Source organism: Saccopteryx leptura, chromosome 7 (genome assembly GCF_036850995.1).
Source record: "Saccopteryx leptura isolate mSacLep1 chromosome 7, mSacLep1_pri_phased_curated, whole genome shotgun sequence".
Classification (NCBI taxonomy): domain Eukaryota; kingdom Metazoa; phylum Chordata; class Mammalia; order Chiroptera; family Emballonuridae; genus Saccopteryx; species Saccopteryx leptura.
The window spans coordinates 60,584,937-60,601,237 of NC_089509.1; the positions used below are offsets into that span (position 1 = coordinate 60,584,937).

The 16,301-nt window shown below is 43.1% G+C and overlaps 1 protein-coding gene across 5 annotated transcripts in view; it reads right to left on the bottom strand.

The window, feature by feature from the left end:
• WIPF1 (WAS/WASL interacting protein family member 1) overlaps nucleotides 1-16,301 on the bottom strand; it is a 134,336-nt gene that overhangs the window by 9,616 nt on the left and 108,419 nt on the right. For all 5 annotated transcript variants that reach the window (XM_066345166.1, XM_066345167.1, XM_066345165.1 and 2 more), the window contains 3 exons: nucleotides 13,249-13,440; nucleotides 5,857-6,627; nucleotides 49-261 (listed from right to left, as the gene is read on the bottom strand). In XM_066345166.1, coding sequence (XP_066201263.1) covers nucleotides 49-261; nucleotides 5,857-6,627; nucleotides 13,249-13,440 — 1,176 coding nt within the window. The remainder of the gene's footprint in view (nucleotides 1-48; nucleotides 262-5,856; nucleotides 6,628-13,248; nucleotides 13,441-16,301) is intronic.

The window sequence follows — 16,301 nt, forward strand, 5'->3', positions numbered from 1 at the left end:
GTGCAAACGTGTGCTGCACGTCTCCAAGGAGCTGGGACCACACCTCACCTTCACATGAAGAGTCTTGGAAGCCATTTCTAATTGATGTTGATGGTGGAGGCGGGGGAGGTGCCCCAGAGCCAGGCCTGTCTGGAGGAAGGGGAGGCCGGGGCCCACTCCTGGGACTGTCTACCCCTCCTCTGGATGGCATCTGTGGGGTGGCAGGCAGGGCCCGAGACGTGCTGCCATTTCTGTTTATTGGAGGAGGTGGTGGGAGAGGGCCTGGAGCAAAAGAAAAGAGAACATTTAGGACAATACCTTACATCCTACATTACTACTATTAACATAGCCATCACCAACGTGCAATCATCGAGTACCTGACAGATATAAGCCCTTTTACAAGGAAACATGGAGAAATGGTGGGGACTTCCTAGGAGATTTAGCCAAGAAAAGAGCAGACACCTATAAACACAGAAATGCACATATGCACATACAGATGTGAAATGAGTGCATACCGAGAGCTAAGTGGCTGTTTGGGCTTTGACTTAGTATTGAGATTCGAGATGATACAATTTAATTGAGAACAGATGATAATCTGTTTATACTGACAACTGCATACATACTTTTTTTTTTAACAGGGACAGAGAGAGAGTCAGAGAGAAGGATAGATAGGGACAGACAGACAGGAATGAAGAGAGATGAGAAGCATCAATCATCAGTTTTTTGTTGCGACACCTTAGTTGTTCATTGATTGCTTTCTCATATGTGCCTTGACCGTGGGCCTTCAGCAGGCCTTGCTCGAGCCAGCAACCTTGGGTCCAAGCTAGTGAGCTTTTTGCTCAAGCCAGATGAGCCCACACTCAAGCTGGCGACCTCGGGGTCTTGAACCTGGGTCCTTCTGCATCCCAGTCCAACGCTCCATCCACTGCGCCACTGCCTGGTCAGGCAACTGCATATATACTTAAAATACATTTTAATATTCTTTTAAATAGCTATTGAACTAATTACTGCAACATGATACTTACTAAATAAATGTCATTTAAAAATGAATTTTTAAAAGAGAAATAAGATAGTTATGAAGTTATTTTAGATCTTCAGATGGATTAAATTCTTTAAATGCACAGTATTGTTGCTAATTCCACAGGCATATTTCTGTGATGCAGGCAATCTGTTTCCAGACAGAAGTGGGACCAGGAAACCCAATGTTAGTCATCCTGAGAATCATAGAAGTTCCTTCTTGGTTCTTCCTCTTTCAGGAGGCAGCTTAAGATGGGGAGGGACAAACAGCTTATCAATGTGCATGGCTATAAATGCAGGAGCAGAATCCTGACCCTGAGCAGGCTGCTCACTCTAGGAGCTTGATTCCCACGGCACTATTGCCAGGAATACTTAGTCAAAAAGCAAAGAAAAAGGTATTTGAAATGATTTCTTTAAAAATACAGTGGTAATCAGAAAATTTTAAGTTTCTAGTAAATAATTCAAAGTAAATTTTTTATTTTTTAGCGAGTGAGAAAGAGACAGAGACAGGAAGGGAGAGAGATGAGAAGCATCAACTCATAGTTGTGATACCTTAGTTGTTCATTGATTGCTTTCTCATATGGGCCTTGACTGGGGTAGGGGGCTCCAGTTGAGCCAGTGATCCCTTGCTCAAGCCAGCAACTCTGGGCTCAAGCCAGTGACCTTGGGCTTCAAGCCAGTGGCCTTTGGGCTCAAGCCAGTGACCATGGGGTCATGTCTTTAATCCTATGCTTAAGCCAGCGATCCCGCGCCCACGCTGGTAAGCCTGCATTCAAGTTGGCAACCTCAGAGTTTCACACCCAGGATCTCAGCATCCCAGGTCAATGCTTTACCCACTGCACCACCACCGGTCAGGCTGTAAATTCTTTTTGATAATACAAAGGAACCTATCTTGCTTTCCCCATCCTCCAACTACAGAAACTATTTGGGTTATGAGTAAATTAAGAAAGAAGAAGAAGAAGAAGAGGAAGAGGAGGAGGAGGAGGGAGAGGGGAGGAGAAGAAAAAGAGAAGGTGGAAGGAACTTAAGCATTTCCTCATGTAAACCAAAACGGCCTCAGTAATTATTCCTGATCTTCAGCAGTGTGCTCCACTTGCCAGATGCTGACATGTGGTATAACACAAGGTCTTATAGTGCTATAAATGTAAAAATCTCTTGTTAACTTCAGATTCAGAATCCAACTAGAGGATCTTAAAAAGTACAACTCCTCCACTGCCTGGAGTCTTGGCTCAGACACTTGATAACTGTGGGAGGCATGCCCTGTCCTGGTTGGTCTCTCAAGGTGTCCTTAGTACCTCACTTGAGGGTTTATTTATTGCCCCATCTGCTTATTATTGCTGGAGTTCCAGTCAGTGGAGTAGATTAATTGTGGAGAAGAGTGTCTCACATGCTGTGGGCTTAACTTCACTGGTACTACCACCACAGTACTGTTGTCACTCAACGCCAACTAGACTTCCAATATTGTTGGTCCTGGAACCGTATAACTTGATTGACTTGATCTCTCTCTCTAAGGGAATGTTCATGTTTCTACTGCTCCAACCTTCCAGGCTCCTGTTCCAAACATAGACAAGCATAATAGAAAACATTTCTATTTCCCTTTGGCAGCATAATAATAAAAATGGTCATTAATGTTGGGAAATAATGTAACCACTATACACACTTATCTCATGAGACAGAAGATGAAGCCTCAGAGCTGTTGGAAAGTTAAAAAGACCAAGTCAGCAGGCTAATGAGAAGAACCAGGATTTGACTACTAATCTGTCAAATTCAAAAGTCCATTTTCCTAACAATGAATTTAATCCACCTTTCAAAATCCAGGCGGCCTTCGATGACCTCTCATATGTTCCTTGTGGGAATGTAAATTGGTAGAAACTTTCTAGAGGCCAATTTTGCAGTACTTATGAAATCCATAGTTTAGTGTGCACACCCATTGCCCTAGAAATTCCACTTCTAGGATTTCACCCAAAGGTAATAAATACATAGAAAAGTATACAAAGTCTTGGTTACAAGAATGTATTCCTGCATTATCTGCAACAGCAAAAAGCTGGAGATGGTCTATACTCTATATGACTAAGTAAGGGATTAAAAAATCAAGGAGTTTTGTAGAATTTGATATTATGCAGTCAAGGCCTGACCTGTGGAGGCGCAGTGAATAAAGCATTGACCTGGAACACTGAGATCGCATGTTCGAAACCCTGGGCTTGCCCAGTCAAGGCACATATGAGAATCAACTACTAAGAGTTGATGTTTCCCCTTCTCCCCACCTTTCTCTCTCTCTCTTCTCTCTAAAAATTAATAAATAAAATCTTCTTTAAAACTTACATCAGGTTGTATCATATCAAAAAATGTTATCAAGATACTTTAAATAAAAAGCAAATTACTAAATAATATATGCAGTGTGATACTAATTTTTAAAACTTATATATATAATATGCATTTAAAAAAACAGAAATATATAAAAAGTGTTCTCAATGATTATTTCTGGATGGTGGGGGTGGCAGGATTATAGATGATTTTTATTCATACTTTTCTGTATTTTTTATCATAAAAAGGTATGACATATATAATAGAAAGAAATAATAAAAAAGTAATGTTTTCTGTCACTGCCTACCCTATTTTGGGGAAGATTTAATTTGTTGATTCATCCATGTAGTAGAGTCATGAAAAATACTTTAGGGAAAATCCATAGCTTCTGAATAAAAAACCCCCAGCACTGTGTTTCATTCATCTGACTACTTGTTCTTATTAATTCACTGAAGAGCCTGACCAGGCAGTGGCGCAGTGGATAAGAGTGTAGGACTGGGATGCAGAGGACCCAGGTTCGAGACCCTGTGGTCGCCAGCTTGAGCACAGGCTCATCTGATTTGAGCAAAAGCCCACCAGCTTGAACCCAAGGTCGCTGGCTCCAGCAAGGGGTTACTCGGTCTGCTGAAGGCCCGTGGTCAAGGCATATATGAGAAAGCAATCAATGAACAACTAAGGTGTTGCAACGCGCAATGAGAAACTAATGATTGATGCTTCTCATCTCTCTCTGTTTCTGTCTGTCCCTATCTATCCCTCTCTCTGACTCACTCTCTGTCTCTGTAAAAAATAAATAAATAAAATTTAATTCACTGAAGAATACTTAAAGAGATGCTACAATGTCTAGGGACTGGATTGTATGAATTAGTAACTTTACACTTGTAGCCGACTCTCCGTGGCAGGGCAGTTTGAAGGAGTGGTTCTCAAAGTTTTCTGCACATTACAATCACTGACTGGGATATTATAATCCTAATATCCTGATGCCCCGTCTGCAACCCAGAACAACAAAACCAGAAACCCTAGGGAAGGGACCCAGGCATCGCGGGTTTTTTAATCTCCCCAGGTGATTCCCAGTATGTGGTCCAGTTTGAGGACTACTAGTTTAAAGAATGGTGTTTACTAGGTTTCTGAGGTCACAGGTGAAACAAAGGTCAGCGAACTACATGGAGAGAGAAAAAATGTCCCATTTCCAAACAACTTGTATGTATAAGGTTAAATTTTAAAAGTAGATAGTTCCTCTGACTCCATTAATAACCAACACAGCCTTGGCCAGGATAGCTCGGTTTGGTTAGAGCATCATCCTAAGGAGCAGAGGTTCTGTTCACTTTCTGGTCAGGGCACATACAGGAACCGCTCAATGTTCCTGTCTCTCTCTCTCCCTTCCTATCTTGCTGAAATCAATAATTAAAAAAAAAACAACCAGCCCTGGCCGGTTGGCTCAGCGGTAGAATGTCGGCCTGGTGTGTGGAAGTCCCAGGTTTGATTCCCGGCCAGAGCACACCGGAGAAGTGCCCATCTGCTTCTCCACCCTTCTTCTCTCCATTCTCTCTGTCTTTCCTTTCCCCTCCAGCAGCCAAGGCTCCTTTGGAGCAAAAGTTGGCCCCAGGCACTGAGGATGGCTCCACGGCCTCTGTCTCAGGCGCTAGAATGGTTTTGGTTGCAACGGAGTGATACCCTTGATAGGCAGAGCATCGCCCCCTGGTGGGCTTGCGGGGTGGATCTCGGTCGGGCGCATGCAGGAGTCTGTGTCTCTGCCTCCCTGCTTCTCACTTCAGAAAAATACAAACAAACAAACAAACAAAAAACAACATAAAAAAGACACCTATTATAATTAGTAGAGAGAGTACAAACCCTGGGGAATCCTCACATTTCATTTCACACTCTGAAAGTTCCTCCCTCAGATTCAGGTTTCTCAACCCTGGGTGGGGGCCACAGATGTGCTTCAGCAGGTCCTTCAACCCATGAAATAGCACGAATAGTTCGAGTTTACACTCATGAGAATTTCTGTCAAGGGAAAGCCTATACCTTTATCTGATTCTCCAAGTGACCTATGTGCCCGAGATGTTAGCAAACAGCAAACGGGCGCTAACATTTGTCTTTCATAAGCAGGGAAGTGCCCTGAGAGCTGGACAAAGTTGAAGTGCAGAAGCTCATTAGCTCTTAAACAACTGCTCTTTTTGTTGGAATAATGGGGCCCTTCTGCAGGAGATGGGAATTTACTTCCCCAATGAAGAAATGGGAAATCACTTTGGGGAGGCAGCATTGTAGAATGATGAGATGAAAGATGGAAGTCCTTCTTTATTAACTAGTTTATAATCATTTAACTTCATTGGTTGCCCAGTCTCCTCAGCTCTACAACACAGAAATATCAGTCCCACTTTCCTCAGAGGTTTACATGAGGTCAAGATGAGATCAGACAGTGTTAAGTGTCACTTAACAGATGAAAGCAGTTTGAGAGTTCGCTTGGGCTTTCTGTTGGACTCTATTCACTGTATATGACCATCAGTGACATTTGGGCTGGATTTTACAGAGAAAACTCAGCCCCACGTTTTGCCATACCTGATCTGCCCGGTGGGTCCCTCACTGGCGGAGGGGGTCTCTCACTGGGCGGGGGAGGAAGAGGGCCCGAACGTCCAGGTGAAGGTAAGGGAGGCGCAGACGAAGTGAGGGACAAATTCCGCTGTGGGAGCCTTGGGATTTCGTCACCGCCACTGGAACCGGGAGGCGCGGGGGGCGGCCCAGGCCTGCTCGGCGGTGGCGGCGGCGGCGGGCCCTGCGACAAGGAGGCGGGCCTCGGAGTGGAAGGCACCGGGGGCTTGCTGTTCTGAGGGGGCGGAGGTGGGACGGCTTCCCTGTGGATGGAGGGCCTGTTGCCAATCGGGGGCGGCGGCGGAGGGGGTTTGTCATCCAAGGCCCTGCTCGGGGTCGGCGGCAGCGGAGGCCTGTTGGAGAAGGGCGAGGGGGCGCTGGCGGGGCTCTGCCGGATGGAGCCTCCTCCGAAAGCAGCGCCTCGGTTTCCAGGGAAAGGGGGAGGAGTGGGCCCGGGGCCAGACTGCCTGGGGGCCCCAGGCACGGGTGGGGACCCCCGGTTATGCAGACTTGATTGAATGGGTCTTGGCGTACTAGGCACCGGAGGCGGCACGCTATCAGGCTTAGAGCCCACGTCAGGTCTTGGGGGAGGCATTCGGTTCCTCTGCGGCTCTGGGGGTCCGCTTCTGTGGCCTGGGGAAGGCACGGGAAACCTTCCTGGGCCACTTGGGGGTGTGAAAGGTTTGGCAGATGTGGCTCTTCCTCCTGGTGGCAAAATCAGGGGTCGGCTTCCTCCGGAATCTGAAGAACAGGGGGAAAAAATTCAGTTAGAAAATTAGGAACTGTAAAAAACCCCCAAAGAACTAAAGTATCATATATTCCCAGCTACTGGAAGTCCTTTCCTAGATAGTATAAAATATACTATAGGTAACTATTATTTATTTAAATTAGGTTTTGTGTGGTCTTTCCTGGAGGAAGAGGGATAGATCACAGCTCTCTGTTTACCTTCTAGTCTGAGGTTCTACAACCATGTCAGCTTTCAAAAGGATTTTTGAGAGATCTCTTGGCATTGTGTATGGATAAGAACCAAGATGAAATTGGTTAAGAGTTCTGGAGAAATCCCTATTCTAGGAGTCGGGAACCTATGGCTCGTGAGCCAGATGTGGCTCTTTTGATGGCTGCGTCTGGCTCGCAGACAAATCTTTAATAAAAAAAATAATGTTAAAAATATAAAACAATCCATTCATTTCCTACCGCTCATGTTCATGGTTGTGGGTGGCTAGAGCGAATCACAGCTGTCCTCTAGGACAACACCACATTTTTATTGGATAATGTGTAACGTACACAGGTCGTTGTATGGCTCTCATGGAATTACATTTTAAAATATGTGGCATTCATGGCTCTCTCAGCCAAAAAGGTTCCCGACCCCTGCCCTATTCATACCAGAGGACAAGAACAGGACAGTTGTAGCACATGGGATTTCTGCTAATGATCTCCTTCTCTCCCCATCACCCTCCCTGTCCCCTTGTCCTTGTACCTCTTAGGCTTAAAAAATAGGTTTGAAACCCAAGGTCAATGGCTTGAGCACAGGCTCACCAGCTTGAACAAGGGGTCTCTGGCTTGAACATGGATCATAGACATGACCCTATGGTTGCTGGCTTGAGCCCAAAGGTCACTGGCTTGAGCCCAAGGTCACTGGCTTGAGTAAGAGGTCACTGGCTTGAGCAAGCAGTCACTTGCTCTGCTGTAGCGCCCCCGCCCCAAGGCTCATGTGAGAAAGCAGTCAATGAACAACCAAGGTGCTGCAATGAAGAATTGATGCCTCTCATCTCTCTCCCTTCCTGTCTGTCTGTTCCTCTCTCTGACTCTCTCTCTGTATCAGAAAAAAAAAAGATTCAATACCAGTTGATGGTCTTAATCACAAAGAAGTGAACAACTATACTTTATTTTTCTTACTGTGTCAACTTCCACATCAATATCAGCAGGACAGGACAACCCTATTACATAATTAATATTAAACTGCTTTGGTTCAACAAAGAGAAGAACTAACTAAAGGGAAAACCAAGGTCATAGAAAAATTTAAAATACCACCCCAGAATCTCTTGGAACCCAAGGTAATTCTCAAGAAATGGTTAGCCTGAAAACTTCTACCAGTTCAACCATTAGCTAATTAATATATCAAATATATATTTATTGAGCACCTGCTAATTGTCAGCCATTATTCTAGATGCTAGAGGCAATGAAGTAAACAAAATAGAAAAGATCCTCTCTCTTATCATTTTCATTCTTTTGGGAGAGATAAACAACAAACCAGCAAGCATATAAATATTCTCAGAAAATCACAAGTACTAAAAAGAGCTAAAGTAGGCTAATGAGAGGAAGAGTGCTGTTGGGCAGATAAAATGTATTATGCTCACTTTGTTAAAAATGGCGCTGCCCACGTGAGGCCGTTGCCCAGGTGATATTAATGTGTGTCTCTGTGGGCAGGTAGAATCCTTGTAGCCTGGTGCTTGGTTTTGGGATTAAGCCTTTCCCACCCGTTTTGATGTGGGGTGGTACAATCCAATCATGCCTCAGAAAAGTGACTTTGTATTAGAGACTTTCCTGTTTTGTATATTGGATTAGAGGTTGTGAAGCTACAATATAAAATGGGGGCAGAACGAGAGTTTGCTCTCTTGGTTCCTGGGATGATTAGCATGAGAGAGCAGAGGAAGCAGAGCAGAGAGCAGAGAAAGGCCACGTGGAGGAGGCCAGGAGAAGCAGCCAAGATGGTGGAGTGTTGAGTGAGAGGCCAGTTTGTGCAGAGTTTGTATCTGGGATAAGGAAGGAGATGGGGAACTGAGGAGAATAAGGCTGGTGAGCTAGAAACCTTTGATTCTAGGAAACTCGGATAAGTCAGTGGCTTTGTGAGCACTGAATGTGAGTAGGTTTTGGAGCCCAGTGTGTATTTTTACTTGCCTGCCGGCTACAAGCTAGAATTAAAGACTATGGCCCACCAGTTTTTGGCTCCATTGTTTCTTTACCGACTGTCCGAATCCAATGCGAACCTGCATGGGCCAGGTGGCTGCTGTGATGGTGGCCCTGGCCGTGGCCACTGGCCTTACAAGTGCCAGAGAGGTTAGGATAGATGGGGTAGCTCTTCTAAGGATGTGACATTTGAGCTGAAGCCAGCCATGGAAAATTGAGGAGGAGCACTAGGCAATGAACCTGAGATAAGAAACCTCCTTTTACTAAGAGGCTTAAAAGACATTTTCTGATTTAGGCCAAGCGTTCAGAGAGATTTTGTAAATATGATTTTTATACTTGTGTGTGATTTACACCAGCTCAAGATGGCCGATCGCATTTCTGCTTAGGAAGGGCTGTTATATTGAAAATGGGAGGTTTTTGTACTGGAAGGTTTTGAGGAAGGAGACTCAGACCCCCTCCCCTCTCCACACCCATTAGGAAGAAGGTAAACAGCCAGGAAGGAGGGAGGGGGAAGGGAGATTTGAGTAGCCCTTTCCTCTTCCCTTCCTTTCTCCTTAATGGGCGATTTACAAACGCTTATCCTCTGACATCATCTAGCCCCCTCCCATCCTGAAATCGTGTGACTGATGTATGTACTTCAAGACCAGTGGTAGTCAACCTGGTCCCTACTGCCCACTAGTGGGTGTTCCAGCTTTCATGGTGGGCAGTAGTGAAGCAACCAAAGTATAAATAAAAAGATAGATTTGCCCTGGCCGGTTGGCTCAGCGGTAGAGCGTCGGCCTAGCGTGCGGAGGACCCGGGTTCGATTCCCGGCCAGGGCACATAGGAGAAGCGCCCATTTGCTTCTCCACCCCTCCGCCGCACTTTCCTCTCTGTCTCTCTCTTCCCCTCCCGCAGCCAAGGCTCCATTGGAGCAAAGATGGCCCGGGCGCTGGGGATGGCTCTGTGGCCTCTGCCCCAGGCGCTAGAGTGGCTCTGGTCGCAATATGGCGACGCCCAGGATGGGCAGAGCATCGCCCCCTGGTGGGCAGAGCGTCGCCCCTGGTGGGCGTGCCGGGTGGATCCCGGTCGGGCGCATGCGGGAGTCTGTCTGACTGTTTCTCCCTGTTTCCAGCTTCAGAAAAAATTAATAAAAAAAAAAAAAAAAAAAAAAAAAAGATAGATTTAACTATAGTAAGTTGTTTTATAAAGATTTATTCTGCCAAACTTAGCGAAAATCTAACATAAAGTACTTGGTAAGTAATTATTATTATATGCTTTAACTTGCTGTAACTCTGCTTTATAAATTTTATAAAGTAAAGTTACTTCCCTACTTTATAAATCACCATTACTGTGGAACCGGTGGGCGGTTAGAAAATTTTACTACTGACAGAGATACAAAAGTGAGAGGTAGGTATAAAAAGGTTGACTACCCCTGCTCTAGACAAAGGAATCACAAGATCTATGTATGTAAACTTGTGTTCTGGAAAGGGAATATAAGATGTAAAAAAGCTAATTTTGGGGAGCACCTGTCTTTGGAGATATAGCCCCATGTGCTCCACTGGCTTAATAAATTCTCTTTTTCCTCTTATATAGTTGTCTGAGTGTCTATCCTCCATTAGGTTGCTTTCCTGCAAAAAACCAGCAGGCGCAAAGGCCCTGTGGTGAGAATAAGCTTCAAATGAAAAAAACAAAAAACAAAGGCCTGTGTGCCTAGGGCACAGTGAGCATGGAGAAAAAGAGAACCTGAGGAAATGGAGCCCGAATAGCCATCAGAGGTCTGGTCATAAAGAGCCTTGGAGGCCAGAAGGAGTTCAGGTTTTATCCAAGTCACAGTGACAGACATTTGGATGGATTTATATAGTGGAGTAATGTAAACCAGAATTTTTTTAAATTTAGTACAAGATAAAAGATGTATTGTCTGTGACTGTGTGGTATATTTCTATGACCTCAACTTGTAATAAGTTATATCTCTCAAGTTCAGATCAAAGCTGCAGTTACTACATTACATGGATAGGATTCATTATGTGGATAGTATGCTATGAACACACACTTCTGGTACACTATTTTATGTGCCAATTTAAATTCTATCTTTATTTTATATCCAGTTATCTTTTGCCTTAATTTCTTCACTTTTTCTTTTTTTTTTTAATAAATAAATTTTTATTTTAATGGGGTGACATCAATAAATCAGGGTACATACATTCAAAGAACACATTTCCAGGTTATCTTGTTATTTAGTTCTGTTGCATACCCATCACCCGAAGAGAGATCGTCCTCCGCCACCCTCCATCCAGTTCTCTCTGTACCCCTCCCCCTCCCTCTTCACTTTTTCTTAAAGTACTAAATGTATGCATTTGTCAGTAGCTTCAAATCCTTTTGGTGGGTTTTAAATAAATTAAAATTTAAACGAAGGTAATATAAGAATCTTTTATATTATTCAATCTCTTTCTAGATCTTGACCATCCAATACTAAAATAGCTAACTCTGAGGATTCAGTGACTTTATCTTCATATCCTTATGAGGACTTCATACTTTCTCCAGTGGACATTTTAAGAGATCAGAGAATTAGAAATAAAAATCCAGCAATAAACATGAAAAAGGAAAGTACAATGGTACAATTTCTTGAGCTTCTGAAGTAGTCAGGAGAGCACCTCATTTTTCATTTAGCCATAACCAGGTTCAACTTTTCTCTCTGTCAACAGGCTCCCAGACAGTCCTGTGAGGGGCATTTCCCTGGCTCCCTGCAGAGAAGACTTAGAATCATTGGCCCTGAAATGCCAAATGTCTGTCATGCAAAACACCTTTTTAGATTTAGTGCAGTGGTTCTCAAAGTGTGTGCCAGGGCACACTGGTACACTGTAGAAGATTTCCAGGCGCGCCCTATGGTATTCCAGAGAAATATGTGCCTGTTAGGGACCAAAAAGCCATACAAATATGATACAAAGTTTAGATTTTTGGGGACAGAGGTGTGGGAATTGACTGTAAGCTGACAGTGTGCCCAACCCCCCACCTCACTTGCCTGATTAGGTTGCAAAAGGCTGTTAAGCTGTGGTGCTGGATTGTTTACACTACCCCCCATGTTCCCCGGAAAGACTGGAGGCAAGTTTCTTCTATCCTTTGTTTGGTGTAAAGTTAAGGTGATATGTATGGTGGGGGGTTTCTGCACTCAACACATTAAAAGTAAAAAGAGAGGAATTCTGCAATGTATTGATGAGGAAATGAGAGTTTGCCTTTCAAATATATGCCCAAACATTGAAGAAATGGCTAGGATACACCAGACTCATGTTTTTCATAAACACAAGAATGAAAAAACTTAACACATTTGTGCCGGGACCTGCAGAATTTACTAAATCTTACTAAGACTGTATCTATATATATAATAAGATAACTTTTTTGTCATTTTTTTAACCCCTCTTTTTTACAAATTCTAAAAGGCATAACTCAAAAAATATAACATAAAAATGTTTTTTAATGTCAGAATAAATTTAATTTTGTCATATTTATTTTGTTTAATTACCATAAAAGCATGCTTGGACTTCATATTTTTTTCTTTAATATTTGATTTAATTATTATAACATATTTCTCAGAAATTTGTATATAGTGCGCCTACAATTATTTGTAGGATTTTTAATGAGCCCAGACTTAAAAAGTTTGAGAACCACTGATTTAGTGAGATACATAATTATATTCCATTTGCATCATGTGTGTGTGTGTGAAAAATGGCTCACAAGCCTGACCAGGCGGTGGCGCAGTGGATAGAGCGTCGGACTGGGATGTGGAGGACCCAGGTTCGAGACCCTGAGGTCTCCAGCTTGAGTGCGGGCTCATCAGGCTTGAGCAAAAAGCTCACCAGCTTGGACCCAAGGTCACTGGCTCCAGCAAGGGGTTACTTGGTCTGCTGAAGGCCCACAGTCAAGGCACATATGAGAAAGCAATCAATGAACAACTGAAAAAAAAAAGTGTCGCAACGAAAAACTGATGATTGATGCTTCTCATTTCTCTCCTTTCCTGTCTCTCTGTCCCTATCTATCCCTCTCTCTGACTCTCTCTCTCTCTGTCCCTGTAAAAAAAAAAAAAATGGCTCACAAGTATTTACTAAACTAGACAGCTGGATCAGGCTACCTCACAAAGAAAGTTGAATTTGCTAGGTCACCAGGCAGTATGTTCCAGGGGGTGGCATGTTCCATTTGCTCCTTTCTTTTCTTCCCAATCTAGCTCACCCTTTAGAAAAGTATAAAAAAGTACAAGTTACCCCAACGACACTGGACAAATACATAATTGCTCAACGGACCTGCCGGATACTGACTTAAAAAAAAAGAAGAAAAGATACTAAGTTGAGTCTCTCTTACAACAGTGTTAACATTTCAAGCAATCTAAATGTTTTAAAGGGCACAGTGCCTTAGAGGGGCTGCCAAGTCCAAACTACCAAACTCTGGTCTTCAGTTACTAAGAGAAAAGGAAAGTCTCCTTACCATTATCCCTGTTGCCTGTGGATCTCAGCTTCGGCATTCCAGCCTGGAATAGTCCTCCCAAACCAGGTGGTCCACCCCCTCCAAAGCTTCCGCTGCCACCACCGCCACCACCGCCTCCACCACCACCTCCTCCTCCAAATCCACCGCCTCCACCAAAGCCACCACCGCCACCAGCACCGGCTCCTTTAGGTTCTGCAAAGGAAGAAAACAGACTTTACAGGTTTGAAACACTACCTGCATACTTCACCAGTCCTAGCCCAAGTTAATGGTAATGATAAAACCTGGGCCTATGGTAGACAACTGCGATTTCATTAAAATGCAGGACTGTAATGATTTGCCCCACCTTAATCAGAAAAGGAGGGGATTCTTTCCACTGTGGGGCAGTCAGAGGCCCAGTGGTGGGGGAACTGATGATAGGTGGTGACTTGCCCCCCACTTAGCCAGCTGCCATATGAGTTGGCCAATAAAAGGCTCTTCAGACAAAGTCTCAAGGAGAGGGAGATGCAATAAATGGTAAAAAGAAAGGGAATAGTAAAAATTAATAAAATATCTTATAATTGTACTCCTTGGAAATACCTGCTGTTTTGGTATATTTTTTCTCAGCCAATATCTTTTCATTTTTATTTGTTTTTTTCTTAATATCAAGACTAAAATTCACTGGAAAGATTTTAGCCTGCTTTTTTCACTTCACACTTTACTGTTAGTGTTTCCCATGTCATTAAAATACTCTTCAAAAACATGAGCTTAAGGGACTGCATTGTGTTTTAGAACTTGAATGCATTGTAATTTATTTAGCCATCTACTTATTTGATGGCCTTTTAGATCTATTTCAATTTCTTACTATCATTCAACCCAATGGTAAGTTTTCATATTTTAAAAATTCTTTGCAGTTTGAGACAGTGCAAAATTTTATTTTGCATTTGTTTCCAAAAGAATTGTGAAAGCTTTTGAAATGGGCAAATAAAGAAAGGAAGAAGAAAGAAAAGGACCACTAAGTCTATCCTTCTGTGTTATTTCCCATTGAGCTATTGTACAACTTTGTAAATTGTAGAAAAATGATAATAGTACAAATGATATTTGTCCATAGAAATGCATATTGGCTGTGTTCAGCGGAATACAACCGATATTGAGCCATTTTGTACCTATTTGTAAATTCATGCAGCACTTATCTGCCTGTATATGTGTGGTACTTTGAATTCTCCTTTAAACATTATCTCTCATTAATTAAAAAGCAAGGCCCTGGCTGGTTGGCTCAGTGGTAGAGCATCGGCCTGGCGTGCAGGAGTCCCGGGTTCAATTCCCAGTCAGGGCACACAGGAGAAGCGCCCATCTGCTTCTCCACCCCTCCCCCTCTCCTTCCGCTCTGTCTCTCTCTTCCCTTCCCGCAGCCAAGGCTCCAATGGAGCAAAAGATGGCCCGGGCACTGAGGATGGGTCTGTGGCCTCTGCCTCAGGCGCTAGGATGGCTCTGGAAGCAACAGAGCAATGCCCCAGATGGGCAGAGCATCACCCCCTGGTGGGCATGCCAGGTGGATCTCGGTCGGGCGCATGCAGGAGTCTGTCTGACTGCCTCCTGGTTCCCAGCTTCGAAAAAATGCAAAATAAATAAAAATTAAAAAGCAAGATAAAATCTTTGAGATATATATATATATATATATATATATATTCATTTTATTTTTGTATGAGAGCCGGGAGTATGCCCTCCTTAAAAAATTGATTCTTAATAACTTTTACATGTATGTTTTATAAGGTTAAGCATTGTTTAAAGCTCTACCCCTGGAAAATCTTGTTCAGTCTTTGATGAATACAACTTAATCTGGGAACATTGACACTTTATAATATTTAGATTTTATGGAAACATTGTTTGTTTTCCATGTCTTCTGCTTTATTCAGAAAAGTTTTGTAATTTTCTTGATATAGGTCACACAGACTTCTTGTTAGGGCTACTTTGAATACATTTTTGTTTGTTAAAATTGCAGAAGAGATGGTTTTTCTACTAAATTTTGTGAATGGTTATTATTGGCATCAGGAAACTTCATTTTATATCTAATAAACCACTTTGCTGTTTTTAAAATTAAAATTTTCAAAAAATTTTACTATTTTGAACTTTCTTATAGACATAGTTTGCAAACTATAAAGGTTATATGCACTCTTTTCTAATAGTTGTATATCTTATTTCTGTTTTACATCAGTGATAACTTCGATGACTGAAATTCCATAACAATGCAAATTATTAATGGTGCTAAAGGAAAATATTTTTATTTTAATGAGAATGCCTTTAATGTTTCATGTTATATATCTTTCTTATTTGATATAAGGAATTTATAGACTTTCTTTTTTTTAATTTATTTATTCATTTTAGAGAGAGAGTAAGAGAGAGAAGGGGGGAGGAGCAGGAAGCATCAACTCCCATATGTGCCTTGACCAGGCAAGCCCAGGGTTTCAAACTGGTGACCTCAGCGTTCCAGGTCGACACTTTATCCACTGTGCCACCACAGGGCAGGTGGAACTTACAGACTTTCTAACATTAAAAATGGTCTTGGTGGCCTGACCAGGCGGTGGCGCAGTGGATAGAGCGTCGGACTGGGATGCAGAGGACCCAGGTTTGAGACCCCAAGGTCGCCAGCTTGAGCGCGGGCTCATCTGCCAGATTTTTTTTTTTTAAGATTTTAAAATTTATTCATTAGAGAGAGAGAGAGAGAAGGGGGGAGGAGCAGGAAGTATCAACTCCTCATATGTGCCTTGACCAGGCAAGCCCAGGGTTTTGAACCGGCAACCTCAGCGTTTCCAGGTTGACGCTTTATCCACTGCGCCACCACAGGTCAGGCGAGCGCAGGATCATCTGGCTTGAGCAAAAAAAAAAAAAAAAGCTCACCAGCTTGGACCCAAGCTCGCTGGCTTGAGCAAGGGGTTACTCAGTCTGCTGTAGCCTCACGGTCGAGGCACAAATGAGAAAGCAATCAATGAACAACTAAGGTGTTGCAACAAAAAACTGATGATTGATGCTTCTCATCTCTCTCCATTCCTGTCTGTCTGTCCCTATCTATCCCTCTC